The 20,151-nt window shown below is 43.7% G+C and overlaps 2 protein-coding genes across 6 annotated transcripts in view; both read left to right on the top strand.

Moving 5' to 3' along the window:
- The first annotated feature begins 2,671 nt into the window (after positions 1 to 2,671).
- On the top strand, positions 2,672 to 17,737 carry TNFRSF1B (TNF receptor superfamily member 1B). The gene is made up of 10 exons (XM_084220278.1): positions 2,672 to 2,823; positions 8,291 to 8,393; positions 11,285 to 11,413; positions 12,494 to 12,643; positions 13,385 to 13,478; positions 13,561 to 13,748; positions 14,481 to 14,555; positions 15,106 to 15,143; positions 15,690 to 15,957; positions 16,511 to 17,737. Exons 1-10 carry the CDS (start codon positions 2,689 to 2,691, stop codon positions 16,807 to 16,809), a joined length of 1,479 nt encoding a protein of 492 aa, XP_084076404.1. The 5' UTR covers positions 2,672 to 2,688; the 3' UTR covers positions 16,810 to 17,737.
- Positions 17,738 to 19,355: 1,618 nt separating this feature from the next.
- VPS13D (vacuolar protein sorting 13 homolog D) overlaps positions 19,356 to 20,151 on the top strand; it is a 102,003-nt gene continuing 101,207 nt past the window's right edge. For all 5 annotated transcript variants that reach the window (XR_014616693.1, XM_084220363.1, XM_084220366.1 and 2 more), the window contains exon 1: positions 19,356 to 19,408. The gene's annotated coding sequence lies outside the window, so the exon portion shown is untranslated. The remainder of the gene's footprint in view (positions 19,409 to 20,151) is intronic.

The following is a 20,151-nucleotide window of genomic DNA, read 5'->3' on the forward strand; positions in this document are numbered from 1 at the left end:
GCTGTTTCATCTAACAAAGAGAGGATCATCCAAACTGCTGACATAAAATACCTCCATTTCCCTGTCTCCCAGCATCATACTGACAACAAATTTGAATCAAAGCTGCATAACTTAGAGGACATCTGGATGTCAGCTGAAGTGTCACAGCTTGCTTTCTCAGTGGGAAGGAATGGGTTAAAAATCTATGTCTGGTTACTGCTGTGAGCTGTGAAAATTCTGGCCAGGATTCTGAGTCAAGCTCGAGACTCAGCCATGTTGTTTCTACCCCAATACATTCAATATATTTTGCAACATCTAGCATTTACTCAAGGCTTCAACTTTTGATTGAAAATGATAATAATCTCAGTTTTCCCTAGCACTCTCAAGTTTGTGGGTTTCCTGTTTCTTGAGGAATTAGGATCAAAAGGTGCCACACAGGCTCTGAATATAGAAGGCAAATAAAATTAATTGCTGTCCACTGTACTTTAAGCCATTCTTTCTAGGTTTTGAAGTCCAGTTCTTCTTTTTTTTTTTTTTTTTTGACTACATCAAATCATTAGTAAGTGTACAAAACAGCCTCTTCTGATGGAAACCAAACTGGCTGAGCATCTGGCTGTTGGATGAACTATGGGTTAAGCCCAGTGGGGAGCCTGTAAAAAGAGAAACGAAGAAAAGAAACTGTTTTTCTACTGAAAAAGAGGCACAGCAGTTATTTCCTATAACATTGTTAAAATCTACTTGTTTTAGAATTGTTCAGGGTGACACTGATTTGCATATCCTTTAAAAACAAAACTGTTTGGTGGCCAGCTGGCCTGTGTTATGCTATTTTTAAATCTTTTGTGCTGCTTGTTCAATAACTGTAAATGTAATAGTGCTGACTGCACTTTTGCACAGGACAATGGAAAATGAGCAATATGACAAAGTGTGTCTTAATAATCAAAAAAGGAACCACAAAACCCATGACTTGCTCTGTAGTTTTGTCCTGATCAGAGCTCTGTAATAAGAGTGGAGCAGCTGCAGTGACTTCTGTCTCAGAGTGAACACAAGGGCACAAAAACACCTTCCTGGGCCAGACTGGAGTTTGAGCCCAACATTTCATCCCTGACAGTTGCAGGAAGGGATTAGTTAGGAAGACCATAGCTGCTGTTTGCATTCATCATGGCTCTGCAGCTGCAGCTGGCATTGGATTAAGGATGTCAAAGTTTGATTCAGCCTTTATTATTCTCTTCTATCACCATTAGTTTTTCTTCTCTCTTTTGAATTTCCAAGTACAACCTGCCTGCATAAGCACCCATGGTGAATGATTCCTGTGTAAAGGACTTTTAGTACTTTGAAACTGGCCCTCTTTATTTCAGTGAATGTCACTAGCTGTTGCCTTACAGAATCAGTGAGTTGCTTTTTATTTTTTCTTTTTCAACCAAGTTGCTTTTGTGATTGATTTTATCTCAGCTTTGATTGAACTAAACCTGCAGGCTGACTTCCCATCCTTTCATATTACTCATGTAAGTTTGATGCTCCACTGGCTTGGTCACTTTAGTTGGCCTTTTCCACATCTCCTTTAACTTCACTACATACTTCATTTTAGAGAACACCAATTTGTGAATCCACAAACTGAAGAACCACATTTACCTGGCTCTGATTGTTCAGGGCTGTTCTGCAATGACTGTAATTGTGTATTTCCACTCTGTATATTAATTCATATTTTTTACTGGAATAGCTTTCTAAAAAAACCATATGCATTGCAACCTGCTGGATGTGTTATAGTTAGTTCATTTAATAATGCTGGTAATCTCTGAATTAAAAATGACATGGATTTCAAGCCATGGCCACGCTTTTCCTGTTTGACATGTAAATGTTAAATTGTTGATAATTTCAGTCTCAGAAGAAATATTTTTGCAAGAAAGCCATTTGAAGCTCATGGAGCTCTTAGTGGGTTTTTCTCAGGAGCAGGGCTGAATTTCTAGTAAAGTCTGTCTGTACCATCCTGGCTGCATGTGACACACGACTGACTGGTATTAATGAGGATTGATGAATATTGGAATGCTCCAAAGGTAACTTTGTACTGTGGGGAGAAGGGGTTGCACTTCATCTAACTCAGTATTCTGTGAGTGGGGCTGAAGAGACCCTCCACACACGCCGTGAGACAGAGTGGAAATCTTCCAGAGTAGAAATCCATTTTGATTTAAGTGAAATGTACATCTCTGAATTAAGTCTGTAGCTTGTAAGCACACCTGTTTGTCTGACTGCCCTCACAAAAAATCTATACTCGAAGAAACTGTTTCAGCCAAAGGACAGCGATAAAGGAGAAGCCCCTTGAACTCTGAAACAGACAGAGATGCTGCTGCAGAAAGCGGGGTCAAAATGACCCAGGAGTTCTTTCTGATAAAGAAAAAAATAGCAGCAAATGTCGCGCAAAATCAGTAAAATGAATATGCACGAACCTATTGTGCGATTGCATGCATAGGTATTAGAGAGGGAGATAAAAGGGGATCTGGAGTTCCCAGAGCGACCCATGTCCTGTTAAAGGGAACGATCCCCACTGAGTCCAGCGCTGTAATAAACACACCGGCCTTACAACCGTCACAGGAGTTGTGGAGTTTGTTTGTTCCGCAATCAGCCGAGAGCAGCCCCGCTGTCCGGGCGGGGGAGCCGCATCCTCCGGGGCGGCGTCTGCGGGGCCGGGCCCGCCCGGGGCCGCACTCGGCGGCGATGGGGCCGCGCCGGCCGCTGCTCCCGGAGCCCGTCCCGTTGATCCCCGTGTTGATCCCGGCGCTGATCCCGGCGCTGATCCCGGCGCTGATCCCGGTGCTGATGCCCGCGCCGATCGGCGCCGCGGCCGGGCGGGTGAGCGGGGCCGGGCGGGGCGGGGGCGCCGCTCGGGGATGCGGGAGCGCCCCGGGGAAAGGCGGGCGGGCATCGCCTGCGGGAGCCAGCGTCTCACTGCTGAGGGTGCGCTCCATTTGTCACCTGTCCGCCCCTTGTCCCTTGTCTCCTGCCCCTTGTCGCTTGTCTGTCCCTTGTAACCTGTCCCTTGTAACCTGTCCCCTGTCACCTGTCCCTTTTGTCTCCTGTCCCTTGTCGCCCGTCTGTCCCTTGTCACCTGTCCCTTGTCTCCTGCCCCTTGTCACCTATCTGTCTCTTGTCACCTGTCCCTTGTCGCTTATCTGTCCCTTGTCACCTGCCCCTTGTCGCTTATCTGTCCCTTGTCACCTGTCCCTTTTCACCTGTCCCCTGTCCCTTTTGTCTCCTGTCCCTTGTCGCCCATCTGTCCCCTGTCACCTGTCCCTTGTCTCCTTGCCCCTTGTTGCCTATCTGTCCCTTGTCACCTGTCCCTTGTCTCCTGCTCCTTGTCTCCTGCCCCTTGTCACCTATCTGTCCCTTGTCACCTGTCCCTTGTCACCTGTCTGTTCCTCATCACCTCTGTGCCCCCGGGCTTGGGCTGGATTCACAGTGATCTCTACAGCAAACTCAAGTCCCACTCTTTAAACTTCAAAGCTCAGCCTTTGTCTGTGGTGTTGTTACTTCTTGGCTTCCCAAAGGAGTGACTAATAATTTTTCCTGGACTTTCATGGGAAATAGGTTGATTTTGCAGGCTTATTTGACTGTTTGTAAAAACCGTGGCGAGCATCCTGGCAAGTGCAGAGTGTAAACCCATGTCTACATGACATTGTTTACACAGGAAGAACTTGTCGTGCTCCATTGGTTCCCTAGAACTCTTCCCCATTTAAATAGAAAAACCTTTTAATTTGCATGAAGATGTGATGTGCTGCAGCTGCAGCACTGACTGTCCCATTCCTTATCCAGCTGCTGCAGCACTGTTTGGCAGTGAGGGTTTGTAACTGTGCCAGCCAAAGAGCTCCATGGGACCTGTTTGCCTTCTACTCAGTGTTTTCTGTACTGGTGTATTGATAGCACTTTTCTGTCTGCTTTTAAAATGTTCAGGATATGGAAATGTTGCTGAGATGTCCAGGTCACTGTGTTCTTATGGGATATTTATGTTATTTACATGTTTATTTATTAAGGAATTTAGGCTGGATAAGCAAAGGTTCAGTGAAATCAGGTGAGGATGTCAGAATGTGTATTGAACCTGGAATTACACAGTGGAATTACACTCCTCTTTTAAGGAGTATAGGGAGTATAGTGAGCTGATAATATATTAAAATAATAATTTTAACTGTTTCTCACTCATTTTTAATTCAGCTCTGGTTTTAAGGTGAGAGTGTTTTGAACCTGATTTACTGGACATCTTGCAGGGGATAGCATGAAGCAGATAGAGAAGGGACAGTCTCAGAATTGTAGCAGAACTTATCACTAGAATTTAAGTTTGCCATGTTTCATGCTGAGCAAGGGGCTTTGGTTCAAAAGGAATTAGCTCTCCTCTCACTCTAAATATGACTGAAACATAATGATGGAAATAATGACAGAAACTTTCAGCATCACTTTTTGCACTGTGACAAAATAAGGAAAAGCTTATATGTAAAGTTAGAGAAACAAATGCAGTAGTTTCAGTGATACCACACCTGCCACAGAGCTGCAAAAAACCCCATGCCTGTTATATTAATTTTTAACAGTGATTTGTCACAGAAAACTTTATTTTTGAGGGAGACAAACTGGCAAAGCAATAGTTCCTGAGTGACACTAATTCTTGGGTTTTTCTCATTCATCTGGAAGTCTCTGAAAGTTCCCAGCCTCAGTCCCTGTGTTAGACACAGGAACTGAACATCATTTTTGCCATTTTGAACAATTGAATCACCAAGGTTATCAGTAATAGCCTGACGTAGTCAAAGAGAAGAACTGGTGAAATATGTATGTTTTTCCAAATACATGTATGATAAAATACACCTTGTCCTCCTACAAACTCGGACTTCTATGATTTTTGCCTGTTGTGAAAAGCTTCCATATTCTGTGCATCCCCCTGCTTTCTCATTCTGGGAATGAGAAATATGAGAAATTCGTGTGAGAAATTCACAATATGTTTTCATATTCTGGTGGTGAGGGGCAGTGAAGCAGAATTCCTGGCAGTGAGAAAACAGAGAGTGTTTCCTCAGGGAGGGGGGTTGCTGAACTCTAAATCTGTTGGTGTGTGGCTGTGCAAGGACTCCTGCTTTACAGAAGTGTGATATAGGATGGGAAAATAATTCACATAATGGACCATAATCCTTGAGAGATTGTGCAGCACAGCAGCTTTGAAAGAAACTTTATAGTCTGAGTAAAGTTGGTACGTCCTGATACAACTCCAGCTGATTTGGGTGATGCTGTTATCTGGTAACTAAGCTTCAACAGAATTTGTTTTTAAATGAGAAGTTTAAATATTTTAGACAGAATTCTGTTTTTTCCTGCCTCCAGTAGGTCTGGTAACTCAGCAAATAGTGTCTCTGTATCTCCAGTCCTTTCCATAGAAACAGATTTTACGCCAGAGACCTCAGTGACATCATTGTGGTTTCACATGTGAAGAACATTGTACACAAATGTAGTTCCTCTGCAGACTCCTCTGACTGACAGCTTCAGTTTGAAGGCAAATGTATGAAAAGGAGATCAACAGAAATGTAGACATGTGAATTAGGATTAAAATACATGCTTAAATATCTTTGTTTAAATGGCCTTGAGTGAAAATGAGTGTTATATGAATGGATTCTTATAGATTCATCCATTGTACTAACATGTTATATTTTTATTATTTAAGATACTTTAATTTAATTACACATAAAGCCCTTACAGTTGATGTGGAGATTACTGTTAGCCCACTCTTCTCCAGGGACAAATTAGGTCACCTGTACAGTAATATCTGCAGTGCAAACAGGAAAATGATCCAAAAAATGCAGGAACTCCAGAGTCTGGAGTCACTGACTTTGTGTATGTAACTTCTTAGTTATTGCTTAATGCAGAGGCATTGCAAAAATCTCCCTAGTGAGTTATGAAGTCAAAGGCAAGCATAGTTTACTGATTTCTAGGCCAAAATGTATTGCTTAATTTGATGTGCATAGAGCCAGACTAAATTTCATGTTTAAGAATGTTTGTGCTTCTACTGAAAGACAGATGAGGCATTTTATTTCTTCTTGTACCTGTTAAATTAAATGAAGTCTTCCAAAGTCTTAATTTTGTCCTTATAAATTTGTTTTAAAGCAGCTGCCATTAGGCACTGCTACCTAGACTGAGAAGTTCTGAGCCTGTAATGCAAAATGTGCAGCAGGTTGGTTTCCCTTCATGCAATCTGCTTGTAGAACACTGGATCACAGTAAAAACAGGACAAAATAAGGTCTTGTGGGAGGTACAAACACTAACAAAATGCAAAGATTGTGACATAGAATCTGGCCTCTACTCATCAGTCTTTCAGTCCAAAGTAAGCAATGCATCTGGATGCCAAACAGAGACCTGATATCGCTCAACTCAGACTTTAGGATTGGTGACATTGCTAAAAAATTGGGGTCTGCTAATGAATTGAATCCTCCCAGGGCAAACCAAGCTGAGCACGTGTGTGTGGCTCTGTGTGTGTGTAAATTGTGTCTGAGCCAGTCACAACTCCCCTTTAGTTTCCTGTAATGTTCTTTGAGGACATTTGGGAAGAAATTGTCAATTATAAGTCACTGAGAGCCACAACTCATCAGATAAAATTTCAGGGAGATTGTATCAGACAGCAGAGAGATCCTTCCAAGCACAACTTCAGAGAAACAGGTGTGAACCCAGCAACTGACAGGTTTTCCTGTGTCTGCAGCTCACAGGGCAGGATTTACAACAGACAGGGAAGACCATGAGATAAGAATTTTTTTTTTTTTTTTTTTTTTTTTTTGCCAGGAAACCTCACCAGCAGGGCCATTTGTGATGTGGTTTATTGTATTTCTCCTTTTTTTTCCCCCATGTCTGCTCTTGCAGTGAAGCCTTATGTTTTGAAAAGGCTCTCAATGCTTGTTTTAATGAAGTTGATCATAGTGACTACAAAAATGTGATGACAACACTTGATCTTTCCTCTTCTAATAAAAAAGTAACTTAATGAAAGATATTTTTTGTGAGAGCAGAGCCCTTTTCTCCTTCATCAAATTTTAGTGTCAGCTCAAGTTTGCAAACAGGATGATTTATCACTGTCCATCCTATGATATCTAGACTTTTCTCTGTCTTCCCATTCTCAGAAAAGGGTTTTTTTGACACTTACCATTGAGTAGGTTGGCAAAATCCTGTTTCTGATCACAGCTAAATAAGAGGTAGAATATTTCAATGAGCTGCATAAGAAAATGCTGAATTCCTTTAAGCAATTGCTGAGGGTGGAAAACATTAATCTCCTTTGTCAGTAATGTGAAAGGCACAATAGATATTCAAGATGTTTTTCAGTAAGGCGGAAGGATATTTTCATTACCGGCCTCCCAAGATCTTGTTCCTGTTTTGACTTCTCATTTTAGTAATGATTCCTCTAAATGTGTGTAGATCATGCATGGAGCAATCTCTTCAGACTGCAATGATGCCTTAAAGCTGAGCAGTGTCACATCCTTTTTTAACAGTGCCTTTTTGGTCTAGCTGGAAACTCCTACGCTCATCCTACCTAACAGGAGCCCTTTTAAAATGAGTGTATTTTTCCCTTTCAAAATAGTTGGTAAGTCATTAAATAATTTGACACTTGTTCATTGAGCTGTGCTGATCAGTGTGAGCTGAAATTAGGCACCCTGTATTTCATGGTTGTCTCTAATGCATTTAACCTGCAGATTTGTCTGCACCTTCTGCAAAGGTGCTGCTTCTCAGAAGCAGCTGTGCAGTTTTTGGAGACATCATTTTCAAAACATCAAGGCCTTTCTTGCTCAGGAAGGAATCACAGAGTATCTGGAAAGATAAAAGCCTTTTTCCCTTTTCTTTGGAAAGATTGACTGAAGTTTTTGAGCCACTTGACAGTAAATGTTTCTCCCAGGAGCCCACAGGGAGTAATTTAGGTTTCTCGGGTGTTTTCAGATGTTGTTTGAGCCATGGCAGCTGAGGATAAGGCACTCAGCCCTTTGGTTTGGGGGATGCAGCAGTGACTGGGTGTGATGCTAATCCCATGGTTCCACTTCACCCTTTTGAACCTAAAACCTGGAGAAATCCCTTTGTTTGTGGTGCTGGATCTTTGGAAAACAAAGGAACCTCAAAAGGGTCACATGCAGCTTGTGAGCTGTTCGTGGCCCTGCAGCCTCCTGGCATCTGCTGTGTGCTGTTTCACTGGAGCTACACCGGTGCCTTGGGAAGGAAGGTGCTGGAAACTGCACTGCTCTTTAGGTATTTGTCTCTTTTGAGTCTCTAATTCAGGATCAGAGCGGACTCGTGACTCACAGCTTCCCTTGATTTCTCCTAGGAATATTCATTGCCTTACACACCACAGCTTGCACAATGCAACAATCCCAGCACTGAATTCTATGATGAAGAACTTAATAAATGCTGCAGCCAGTGCCCTCCAGGTAGGTTATAATTCAAACTGTTACTTTACAGAGCCAAATTCACTCAGTTTTCAGATGATCACAGTGTATTTTGATTACTTACACATTTAAAGTGCATCAGATTTTTGCTGTTGTAATGAATTCTTCCTCAACAAAGACAACAAAACACTATGACTGCAAAACACCTGCAAAAGAGACACATTGTTCATCAGAACTGGAATTCTCCTACAAGGTTAACTGGGCTGGGGCTGACCAAGAGGTAGTTTCTGAGCTTGTGTAAGCACAGCTCTGCATGAGGTTTTGATTAAAGTAATTAAAGTAATTTTAGTCAACATTGGAGGGGAAGCAACAGCTCCCTAAGGGAATTACAAAAAGTAGGCAACACAGACCCTAGCCCACTAATAAAAATAAATATTGTAAAACAGGGCATGAAGTAAAGCCTGGTTTACTGTACTATGATAATATCACTTATCTAAGGGGCTTTCCATTAGACAGGTCAGTCTGTCATTGCTCATTAAGGGAGTTAATGTCTTTTACTGTAAATCAGACACTGCAGACACTGTCTGCTCTGAGCTGTCACATCTTACACTCCAGGGGTGATTGTAAGTGACCTGTAGTCAGCCAAAGTCATTGTAGATTTTGGAATTGGTTTTTTGGGGGGGATAGTAATGTTCTTTGGAGATTTTGGTCATAGAGTTTTTGCAACAAATTGCAATTAAATATTATTATATTAGATACAGAAAAAAAAACCTGCCTTTTTTTTCTCATCACATGCTGAGCAAAGAAAATTTGTCTCCATAAATGCTGAGTGTCTGTCAGATCCGGAAGTTTAAACAGGAAATCAGTATTTGCTGAAACAGCTGCAGTTTCTTGAATTAACTGAAATTATCTAGATAGATCTGTCAAACTTCCTTTGTTCGTGACAGATGAAAGATGAGAATTCACAAGTAAAACTTTTCAGTTGTGTTTTGTAGTGTTCAGTGAATCAGCCTAGATCATTAGCAAGATATAGGGATGCAGAATGTAAAACTTGAATTAAGTAGAGGGAAAAACAAAATCTCTGGAAATAATTAATTTGGCACACCTCCAGGGCCTCTTCTTTTGGAAAACAGATTCTCCAAGCACCTCTAAAAATTTTTCAGCGTTATTCCTGCTTTCTGAGTATGTTTTCCACGGTATTCCTGTAAAGGATATGAGACATTGACTTTTACCTTCTTTCTCCTTTCACATGAAAGGGAAATGGCAATTGAGGTGTTTTCTCCAAAATTAATGTTAGAACTCATATTTACATGCTCCCATCACTGTACTAAATGTGAGAAATAGCACAAGCTCTTCTGCTGGTGGGAAGCTTTGGAGAAAGCACCTGTGACAGTTTTTGACGTTGTCTGGAATGCCAGTTGTGGTGGTGGGCAGGGGGTGCTGGTCAGAGTGCTGCTCCTGGAGAAGTGTCCTTAGAAGGGTGTCCTGGTGGCACAGGCACATCTGCACTCTCACTGAGTGACTTCAGCTCTTTGTGTGTTCAGGTGACACAGAAGGAGGGACAGAGTCCTTGTGTGGGGTTCCACAGAGAATCTCTGTCACCACATTTCTCTGCACAGAGAAAAGCAAGGTGCAGCTTCCCAAGAAATTTCTGGGATTCACAGTCTCTGAACCTCAGAGAAAGAAAAAACAATTCTTATCTCATTTACTGCTCCTGTGCTGTTCACAGGGGAATGCATAGTGGAAGATTGTTTAGGTGAAGGGAGTTGATAACTGGATTTTGGTGTGAGTGTTTTGATTGACCAGTTGGATCCAGGTGTGTATGGGGACTGTTGGGTGATGGTCAGGAGATGCTGTGCAGTGCAGTAGAGTGGAGGAGTGATTGGCAGATTCAGTTTAGATGTAATGTAATAGAGTATAGAATAAAATAGTGTAATAAAGTAATTAAGTAGCTTTCTGATAAGATGGAGTCAGGTGCATCATTCTCTCCCCCTTGTTGGGGGCAAAAATACCCACTATAAACCTTTATTAGGCTTCTGCCATGAAGGGTCCAAGGATGAGGAGACTCACTCTCTCGACGGAGGGGAGAGAGCTCACCCTTTCAGAGCTCAGCCTCTGGATGGAATGAAGAGAGCTCCAGATAGTCAGAGGGTACAGGGGAGGCAGGGGTGGGGTAGAGCACCGGGACAAATGGGCTCAGGGCACAGGGGTGGAGTGAGGGGGCAGCCCAAGGGGATGCATTGAATTTGTAACAGAAAGCATGCTGGGGGAAGCCTTTTTCTTCACCATAACAAAGGAGGTTAACACCTTAGGGGTTTTCCCTCAGGGAGTGTTGTGGCCTCCCATCGGCCTCCACAGCCAGTAGTTTCAGAACTCCCTGCTTGGCTCTGCTAGGGCTGGCTGGAGAGGTGAGGGAGAAAGAGTGGGCTCGTGTCCCTTCCTTCATAGTGACAAGTGGTGAAGTTCTAATCCAGGCCTGTTTGTGATGTTGCTTGATCTTGCCCTCCCCTGCCCGTAATAGCAGCAAGGGTCTCATCAGGCACATCACTCTGGCATGTGCCTGGCTTTGGCTGTGAAACACCTCCACGTGTTCACCACAAAACCTTGCTGCTGCAAAGGTAAATATTTGGGGTTTTTTATTGTGGTAGCTGCACCTAAGTATGTGCTGAGGGATTTTGTTGTGCCTTGTTTTGAATGTGTCTGGAATCCACTGGACTGAATGTAGGAAAAGGGGTCAAACATGGATGGACATAAATCAGACTTTCCCTGTAGAGACATGCAATCCTCTGCATCAATGTGTGGTGTATGATACCAATCTGATAATGTCAGTGAAAGGAAAGGATTCTACAGCTCAGAATGAGACCTCATTCCTAGTGATCTTTTCCAGTGAGATGATTTCTGTGATTTGGTTTGGGTTATTTTTCTTTTAACAGGTCAGTATAGGACAGGGAGCTGCAGTCATGCCGTGGACACCAAGTGCAGCCCCTGCAGACCCAAAACGTACACAGCCATCTGGAATTATTCTCCACAGTGCTTTGCCTGCTCACCACCCTGCAGGAAAGGTAGGCTTGCATTAGTAAAAAGGCTTGCTCAAAGACTGGGCTTGGTTTAACTTTGCCTTCTCTCCTAAGAAACCCAGGAGATTTTGTCAATCACTTGTATAGTCCTCATGCTTTCGGAATGTGTAAGATTTAGGGATAGGAATCAAGGAAAAATCTTGCAGGGAGCCCTGGCACTTTTTCTTTTTAAGTCCTAAAAATGAGCCACCAATCTTATATTATTAAAAACTAAGGCACTACATCACTAAAATATCCCAAATGCCATCAGTAGAATAAGCTCCTGCTTATAGCATCCCATCAAGAGACCATAAGATCTGACTTGGATACGGGTAAATGGATAATTACATTTCCAGCATCCTGTCAATTCTCATTTTGTCAGCTGAAGTGACAACAGCAAACATGGGTTTATTTTGCAAAATAAACATTGGTTTATTTTGCAAAGCAGCAGTCAGTGAGAGCACACTGGTTCTGTTCACTGAAGCAGCTTAACAGTACCTAAGGTAGAACGTTGTACCAACACCTGTACTTTGGGCTAATAGATCACCTGCTTTAATGAACTCAGTCATTCTGTTCTCCATCATTTCTAATGGAAATTGGTGTGGAACATTAGATACTTGATTCACTGAGAAGTAAGTTTTAAGGATACAGTCTAAGTTGAAAGGACCTTTGGTCTCATCTAAATAGATAATCAAAACAAAGCTGCTTAATTACAATATGAAAATATCTGTAGTAAAATCTCCAAACACATTAAATACAGTGACATGATCTGCACAGACTGAAAATCTCAGTGTGGCCCCCAGGTATGGCAGTGATGAACGCAAATGGCCACATTTGGGGTTATGACAAAATATAACACAACTGCAGGCACAGAGTTTTAAATGTGCATTCTGCAGGTGCAAATTTCCCTTGCCTAGAGAGAGAAAACTCTTTTGAAAACATAGACATTGGGGCATATTTGGTTTATGGTGCTATACAAGCCCAAAACTTGTATGTGAACATCACCTCATGTTCACTTGAAACATTGCAGGCTGTGATTTTAAATGTTGTCAATGACATCTTGCTTTATTTTTGTTTTAAAACCAGGACTTGTACAGAATCAAACATGCACTAGGTCCCAGGACAGGATCTGTAGCTGCCCACCCCACAAGTACTGTCTTTCCAAGCTGGATGATGACTGTGAAGTGTGTAGAACACATAAAAAATGTGGCAAAGGTTACCGGGTTTCCAGAAGAGGTAATTTGATTTTGAACACTCTGCTTGCTGCACATTTACTCTGGCCTAATTCCCTACAACTGTGCATTCCTTTTAGGGTTTATTTTTACATGCTAAGCAAGTGGGCACTAACCAGAGTAGCAGTATTCTCCAGAGGTATATCCAAAGTGACAACATGTTGCAATTTCTTACTGTCACATATCATAAAGCTCCCAATCCAACTTAATCTTCGTTTTGCTCTACTGGGTGATTTATTCTGTACAAATGACTGAGATCCAAGACCACTTAATCACTCCTTAAATCCTTGGAAAAGGGCTTCAGGTGGAATTTTGGGTACTGTAAATAATGATGACTCTATGCTGTCCTGCAGAATTGATCTGGTTTTGCTGGTTGATGGAATGTACCGCCCTGATAATACATCTGTCTCAAAATGATAAATCATTTTAAAATATTTGAAACACTAAACATTTTTTAAAATTAGGAATCATTTTGAGAAGATGCAGAACTCAACAGCATGGTAGTCAGTCCAGTGAAAAGCTCAGCTTTGTCTGCAGCACCCCATTTGAGCCTTTAATGGCACCAAACTTACAGCTGGTTAATCTTCTCTTTGGGCTGGGTGCATCAAGTGAACATCTTCTGTGACAGTTACAGACTGCATTTTTGCACTGCTTCTGTATCACTGCTAGGATCTCTTGCAGACCCTGATTGTTCATTCTTGTTTCTCACCACATAAATAACTAGAGTTTTCCTCTTTGTTTAAAGGGACAGACAGCACAGACACAGAATGTGAACCTTGTCCTCCTGGCACGTTTTCCCCAGAGGAATCCTACAACACCAGCTGCATGCCCCATACCGTGTGAGCCAGTGTTCTGTCCTACAGCAGCCTTAACTGTGCAGGGCTTTCTGTTGTTCCTAACGTCTCTTTTTGTCTCTTGCAGTTGTAAATCAGTGGCTGTCCCTGGGAACAGCAGGAATGACACTGTTTGCAGTGACTCAGGAATAGCCACAGTTCTGCCTCACACCATTTTGAACCTACTCATCACCCAAAGCCCAGCTTCCCACAAAGCCGAAATAATAACTCAACCTGTCATATTAAACTCTGTACCTGACCTGTCCCACATCACTGGTGAGCTTTAACTCATTTAAAGTCACTTTTGTCTACTCAGGAACCAGGCTTATATTTAGTTCTCAGTGTCTTTCCAAAACCAGTCACCTGTACCCAAACAGAACCTCAGAAGAGCTCAATTAATTCAATGTGACAGAGCTTACATTTTTACCTGTGCATCTGCACTACCCCACTGCATTCTATGGTCCTTGTGAATCTGGAAATATTTCTAAGAAACCCCAAACTAGATTATACAAGGCATTTCCTGATAATTGCTCTTATAGCTGGGAGAAAAGTTTGTATCTTAAATTCTGGACTGAGGCAAACCTGACCTGGTGAGAGGTCTGTGAGTCTTCTGTCAGACACAAGGTCCTGACAGCATTCCTGGGTGTGGATGTGCTCTCTCCTGTTCACAGCCCATGCAGAAGGCAGAGATGTTTAGGAGCATTTTGAGCTGCTTGGCCTTGTATGTGACAAACTCTTGCTTGCCCAGAGAAATACCTTTTGTGACCAAGGCCAAAATTCTGTCCTCACTTTTCAGGAGATGAGAATTCAGTTTTATGAAGTGGTGGTGACTGAAATGAGACCTTGGTGTCTGACAATTGAGGCATCAAATGTGAATGTCAGACATATACAATACTTGTAAATTTAGCTTTTGTAGCAATGCACAGAAACTACAAAACTACTTTTTTCTAATTAAATTCTTTGTTAGATCAAGCTGCTAAATAATTCCTTCTTTTTATTTATTTTCAGGAGCAGTAGTAGGGCCATTGTTATTGATCCTGATAATTGCTATTTTGGGGTATTGCTTAGTCTCAAAAAAAAAAGGTAAGATTCATGAAGTGAAAACAAGCAAATCTGTAAAAACTGAAAGAGTTGCCTTATTCCCCATTAACCTGAGCCTGGTGTTTGACTGAAATTAGTGTCTTAGACGATGCCAGGTTTCTTCAAATCTGTCTTGTTCCTCAGATTTTAGGTAATTGACTAAATACACAAAGCCTTGGAGTTGGACAACTGTGTAACAGTTGTGCTTCTGCTGAAGCTTGTTAAATATTTGGTACTTCATCGTTTAAATATTAGACAATTTCAAGTGTTATAATTAAACAGACATGAATGTGGTTTATTGTCATCAATACCTTTTCTCACTGACACTATACAAGAAAAATTATGAATTAATGCCGAGGCTTCTCTTTGCTTCCTGGTTAAGTTTAAGTCACAAAATTAATAGAATAAAGGTTTCAGTGTTTTCAAACTGTGTGTAAAAAATGTATATTTGAAATTTATTCCGGGAGCAGGGGATCCCTCAGCCTAGTTAGGGTGCAGCTGTTGCAAATGGGACAGGTTTGGGTGCTAACAAACTGTCTTTGCTCACTGGCAGCCCTTGTGTACTCTGCAGCAGCTACAGAAGCAGATTTGGTGAGTGTCCTCTCTTTCCATCTCTTCCATTTCTTTATAAGTTACACAGAAATCATAAACTCTCACCTAATTATAAGTAGAAGAAAACAGCACAGCAGCAAAAAACTGGAGTGAGAACAGGGTGGTTTGGTCCCCAAGCTGGGGTGTAAGATGTACCTTATATATCCCACATAATATCCCACCCTCTCTTTATGTGAGGCTAAAAACAGCAGTAAAACCCAGGTGGGTTTTTGAAAACTAAATCTGACAGCCTTTGGTCCCTGAGTAATCAGAGTAGTGCTGGGGGTGCCTTCAGGAGATGGGTTCATTTTGTTGAACCCCTAATGAGCCGTTATGGACTTTACTTGCACCCATCACTATGCAAATGAAAATAATTATAGAATGGCTTGGATTGGGAGGGACATTAAAGCTCCTCTAGTTCCAATCATCAGTGGTTTCTTTAGCTGCCAAAATACTGACCAGTTCTTTGCTAGTGGGTTGCTTGTTTGTTTTTGTCTTTTTTTTTTTTTAATATTAATATTTTGCATTTCTCTGCAAATATTCCAGCCTTTTCCCCCTCCAGAAAAACAGTATGACAAAAAAGTCAGAGATACAGAATTGCAGAACTCCAGGAATTCTGAACAGGAACAACAGCATCTCTTGGAAACTTCTGGGTCCAGCAGTAGTATCCTGAATCCAACTGGATCTGCAACCATCAGTGTAATAAGTAAAGAGAATTATGAAAATAAAAACTCAGGAGGATTTCAGCAGCAACATTCACCTCCTGAAGGTTCTAAATTCCTGAGTGGAGACAGACACAGCTCTGCGAGTTCAGGTAGTAATGATTCTGAATGATCCAGAACCTCTTGAAATTTATCAATTATGAGTCATTTTAGCAGAAGTTTAAATGGCACAATAAAACATCTGAGTCCTGTTCAGCAGAGAGAAAATTCAGTAACTTTTGAAAAGAAAAAATGATTGTTTTAAGTTGCCATCCTGAAACAGTAAAGAGAGTTTCCTCAGTAGACAAACAGGTATTTAGGGGCTAGGGGATCAGGTGCTTGGCACTTACCTGTGAATGGGAGTAGAAGCCAAAGGGAGCAGTTACAAAAGAACATTGTCAAAAGCATTTGAAATGACAACAGATGGGCAAGGAATTGTTTGCAATCCAGGTCCCTGCATTAATTTTGGTAGCCTTTTTATTTCTGGGGCGATACATGGATTTCATGGTAGCAAAATGTTAGAGAACCAACTCAACCAGCTTGACTAAATTAAGTGAAGCAAAAAGATATTTATTGTCTATTTTAACTGTGAGTCAAAGAGCTGGATAAAGAGTCCAGCTGCCCTGTTCTGGTTTCATTCTTCTGTGTTTTGTGTTTACTTGACAGAACATTCTGGTACCGGAGGAACGCAGGTGAATGTGACGTGCATTGTTACATTTTGTAGACCAGACTGCAGCTCCCAGTGCCCTGAGCAGATCAGTTCAAGTAGCAGGGATCATGGGCACACTCCCTGGTGTTCCCCAACAGGGGAAGACACCCTCCTTTCAAAAGAAGAAAATGCCTTGAACAAAGAAACCGAAATTCACATCGCAGTGGAAAATGAGGACAATTTACTTCAAGACTTACTTCCAGAAGAAAAGAAGGTTCCTCTGGGTATTCAAGATGCTGGGATGAAAACCAGTTAAAGGAAATTACAGCTCATATGCTGATTGACTGATAATCAAAAAACCTCTTGTCTTATAAAACAAACATTATGGTAAATGTAGCTTTCTTACAGAGATTTGACATTGCAGATGAATATAGACACTGATGCTTTTTAGTGTCTTCTGTCGCTTTGCAGTTTAAAAGAAAAAGCATTGAAACTTTTAAAAATTGAATGGCCAACTCCTCCTTTTCTTCTGTGATACCCTAGGAGGACCTTTATCAGACTTGAAAAGGAATATTTTTCAAACTTTATGCCCTTAAGTTTTCTCCTGAGACTTCTTGTGGTGATGATTTTTATTTAAGGTCTGCCATGTGTCAAGAACATGGATGTGACAGCTCTTCTAAGGGGCTGGAGTTAAATTATTATTCTGCCAATGCTCAGGAATCATCTGTTTGATTTAAATTTTAAAGCTATTGTATTCGGGGTTTCCTGTCCTGTATCTTAGTTGTCACACTTTCCCTCATCCTCCTGGATATTTCTTTTATTATTACAGTTTGTTTTTTCTCATTATCAGACCAAATTTCTTAAGTACATCTAGGATATCAGGAAGTGTAATCTTTACGCAAGCATTTTTTTACAACTAAAATTACAACTGTTATGTCTAAACAACAGCATTTCATTACCTGAACATGGTTCATTTTGTTTTAGAAGGTAGAACTTAGACTGAACTGTTGTTTTCTTGGAGTAGGAAGTAAGTTCCTTTTGTTGACAACCCTAGAGTTTGTCACCTTTGTGTCCTGGCTGAGGTAACATGCTTCCCCAATTAATCCTGACCTCATTTTTGAGGTAAACCATAAATCCAAAATATTTTCCCTGTGTTCGGTGACTATTAGAGCAGATCCCTGTGATTAGCTTTGCCAGATAGCTCATTGCCCTCAGGTGGCAGAGCATCATCTGTAATAAATGGAATTTACTCAAACCTCGGAACCTGAAAATCCTGTTCTCCTTCACTGCTTGATGATGCTGGAGCTCCAACCACCTCTTACAGAAAATTAGTAGAGGTTCTCCTTGAATGAAATGGTTTGGAAGCCAATATTTAGGAACCCACTTCCCATGATTATATTTTACATTGGTGGACTTAACTGTCAATTGTGGTGGCCGTGTTCAACCAGAACCTGCAATACAGTCTGAATCCCTTGGGAGTGAAGTCATACAGTGACACATAACCCTTGTCCCATGCCATAAAAACACTGCTGGGCTATGTCATCCCTGCACTTCCACTGAACTGTCCTAATCTATCTCAAGACAAACACTGTGGTTATTTCTGAGGCCTGAGATGGAAAAGGATCTTTTGGAATGACATTGCTACAAAGGAGTATTCAGATTCTAAAAATACAAATTTTAAACTTCCGCAAAAGCTATGGTATTATATATGCTGTAATTATTTCTGGAACTGACTAACAGGTCTGTAGTTCTACTATGAAGAAGCTTTTTGCAAATCTCTATTAAACTTACACTTGAAGTTATTTTTCAGGAAAGACTTTGAAAATGGGCACATTAAAACTACTACAGATTTAGGCAAGAACATAATTTTTTCACAGCACTTCGAACCTCTTTGAGCCCATTTCTGTGAGGGCGGCGCGGAGGCCACGGGCACGTTAGGACTCCAAACCGGCCCTGTTTGAGCCCGTTTCTGTGAGGGCATGTTCGGACCCCAAACCCGCCCTGTTTGAGCCCATTTCTGTGAGGGCATGTTCAGACTTCAAACCTGCCCTGTTGGAGCCCATTTCTGTGAGGGCGGCGCGGAGGCCATGGGCATGTTCGGACCCCAAACCCGCCCTGTTTGAGCCCATTCCGTGAGGGCGGTACAGAAGCCTCGGGTGTGTTCCGATTCCAAATCCGCCCTGTTCGAGCCCGTTTCCGTGAGGGCGTGTTCAGACCCCAAATCCGCCCTGTTTGAGCCCATCTCCGTGAGGGCATGTTCGGACTCCAAACCCGCCCTGTTTGAGCCCATTTCCGTGAAGGCGGCGCGGAGGCCACGACCATGTTCAGATCCCAAAGCCACCCTGTTCGAGCCTATTTCCGTGAGGGCGATTTCAGACCCCAAACCCGCCCTGTTTGAGCCCATTTCCGTGAGGGCGGTTTCAGACCCCAAACCCGCCCTGTTTGAGCCCATTTCCGTGAGGGCGTGTTCACACCCCAAACCCGCCCTGTTTCAGTCCGTTTCCGTGAGGGCGTGTTCACACCCCAAACCCGCCCTGTTTCAGTCCGTTTCCGTGAGGGCGTGTTCCGACCCCAAACCCGCCCTGTTTCAGCCCGTTTCCGTGAGGGCGTGTTCCGACCCCAAACCCGCCCTGTTTCAGCCACTTTCCATGAGGGCGTGTTCCGACCCCAAACCCGCCCTGTTTCAGACCGTTTCCGTGAGGGCGTGTTCAGACCCCAAACCCGCCCAGTTTCAGCCCGTTTCCGTGAGGGCGGCGCGGAGGCCCCGGTTCGGGCCCAGCCCAGGGGCGTTACCAGGCCCCGCCTGCAGGGGGCGGTGCCGCCGCCCCATCGATCGCTCGGCGCTCCCGCACTCGGGCGCACCCCCGCGACCGCCCGGCGCGCGCCCGCCGCCCCCCGCCCGCAGCGCAGCGCAGGTGAGTCCGGGGCTCCCGGGGGGCTCCCGAGGTGGCCCCGAGGGGGTACGGGGGAGGGAACTCGGGGCACCCCCGGCCCCGCTGCCTTTCCCTCCTGCGTCAGCCGCCGCTCCCGCTCCTCGGGTCCGGCCCGAGGGGCCCCTCCCTGCCGCACGCCCCTCGCGGCGCCCCGCCCCGCCCCGGGGCGGGTGGGCGAGGGGCGTCCGCGGTGCGTCCCGGTGCCCGCGCCCGCCGCGGGGCGCGGAGCGCTGCGCCGGGCGCGGGGGGCTCAGCCCCGCGGCGGGGCCTGGGGGTCCCCCAGGGCCTCCCCGCCCGGCACGGGCCGCTCTCCGCCTCACGCTCCCCGGGGCTCCCGCGGGGTCCCTCCCGCTCCGCCGGGCAAGGTGACCTTTCGCTTCCTCCCCGGCACGCGGTGCGAGCCCGCAGATCTCTGCTGCCGATACCCCGTGTCTCAGCTGTCCCGGAGGCTCCTGCCCTCCCGGTTTTGGGTGACGGGGCGCTGGAAGAGCCCCCCGCCCATCCGATCGCTGCCCCGGCCCCGGCGCTCCAGGGCCTGCTCTGTGCCCCCCTGCGGAAAATTGCATCCTTCTTTCGCTGTGAGCCAGGGCCTGCTTTGGGCTTTGCTTCTCACCCTGACAGTTCTTGTCCTTGTGTGCGTTAAGGAAATTAAAACATTGTCATAGAAAAAAAAAAGCCTTATTTTTCTTCCCAGGGCACAGCAGTGAATTGGAGAGTTAAAAATA

Source organism: Fringilla coelebs (assembly GCF_963513975.1).
Source record: "Fringilla coelebs genome assembly, chromosome: 22".
NCBI lineage: Eukaryota > Metazoa > Chordata > Aves > Passeriformes > Fringillidae > Fringilla > Fringilla coelebs.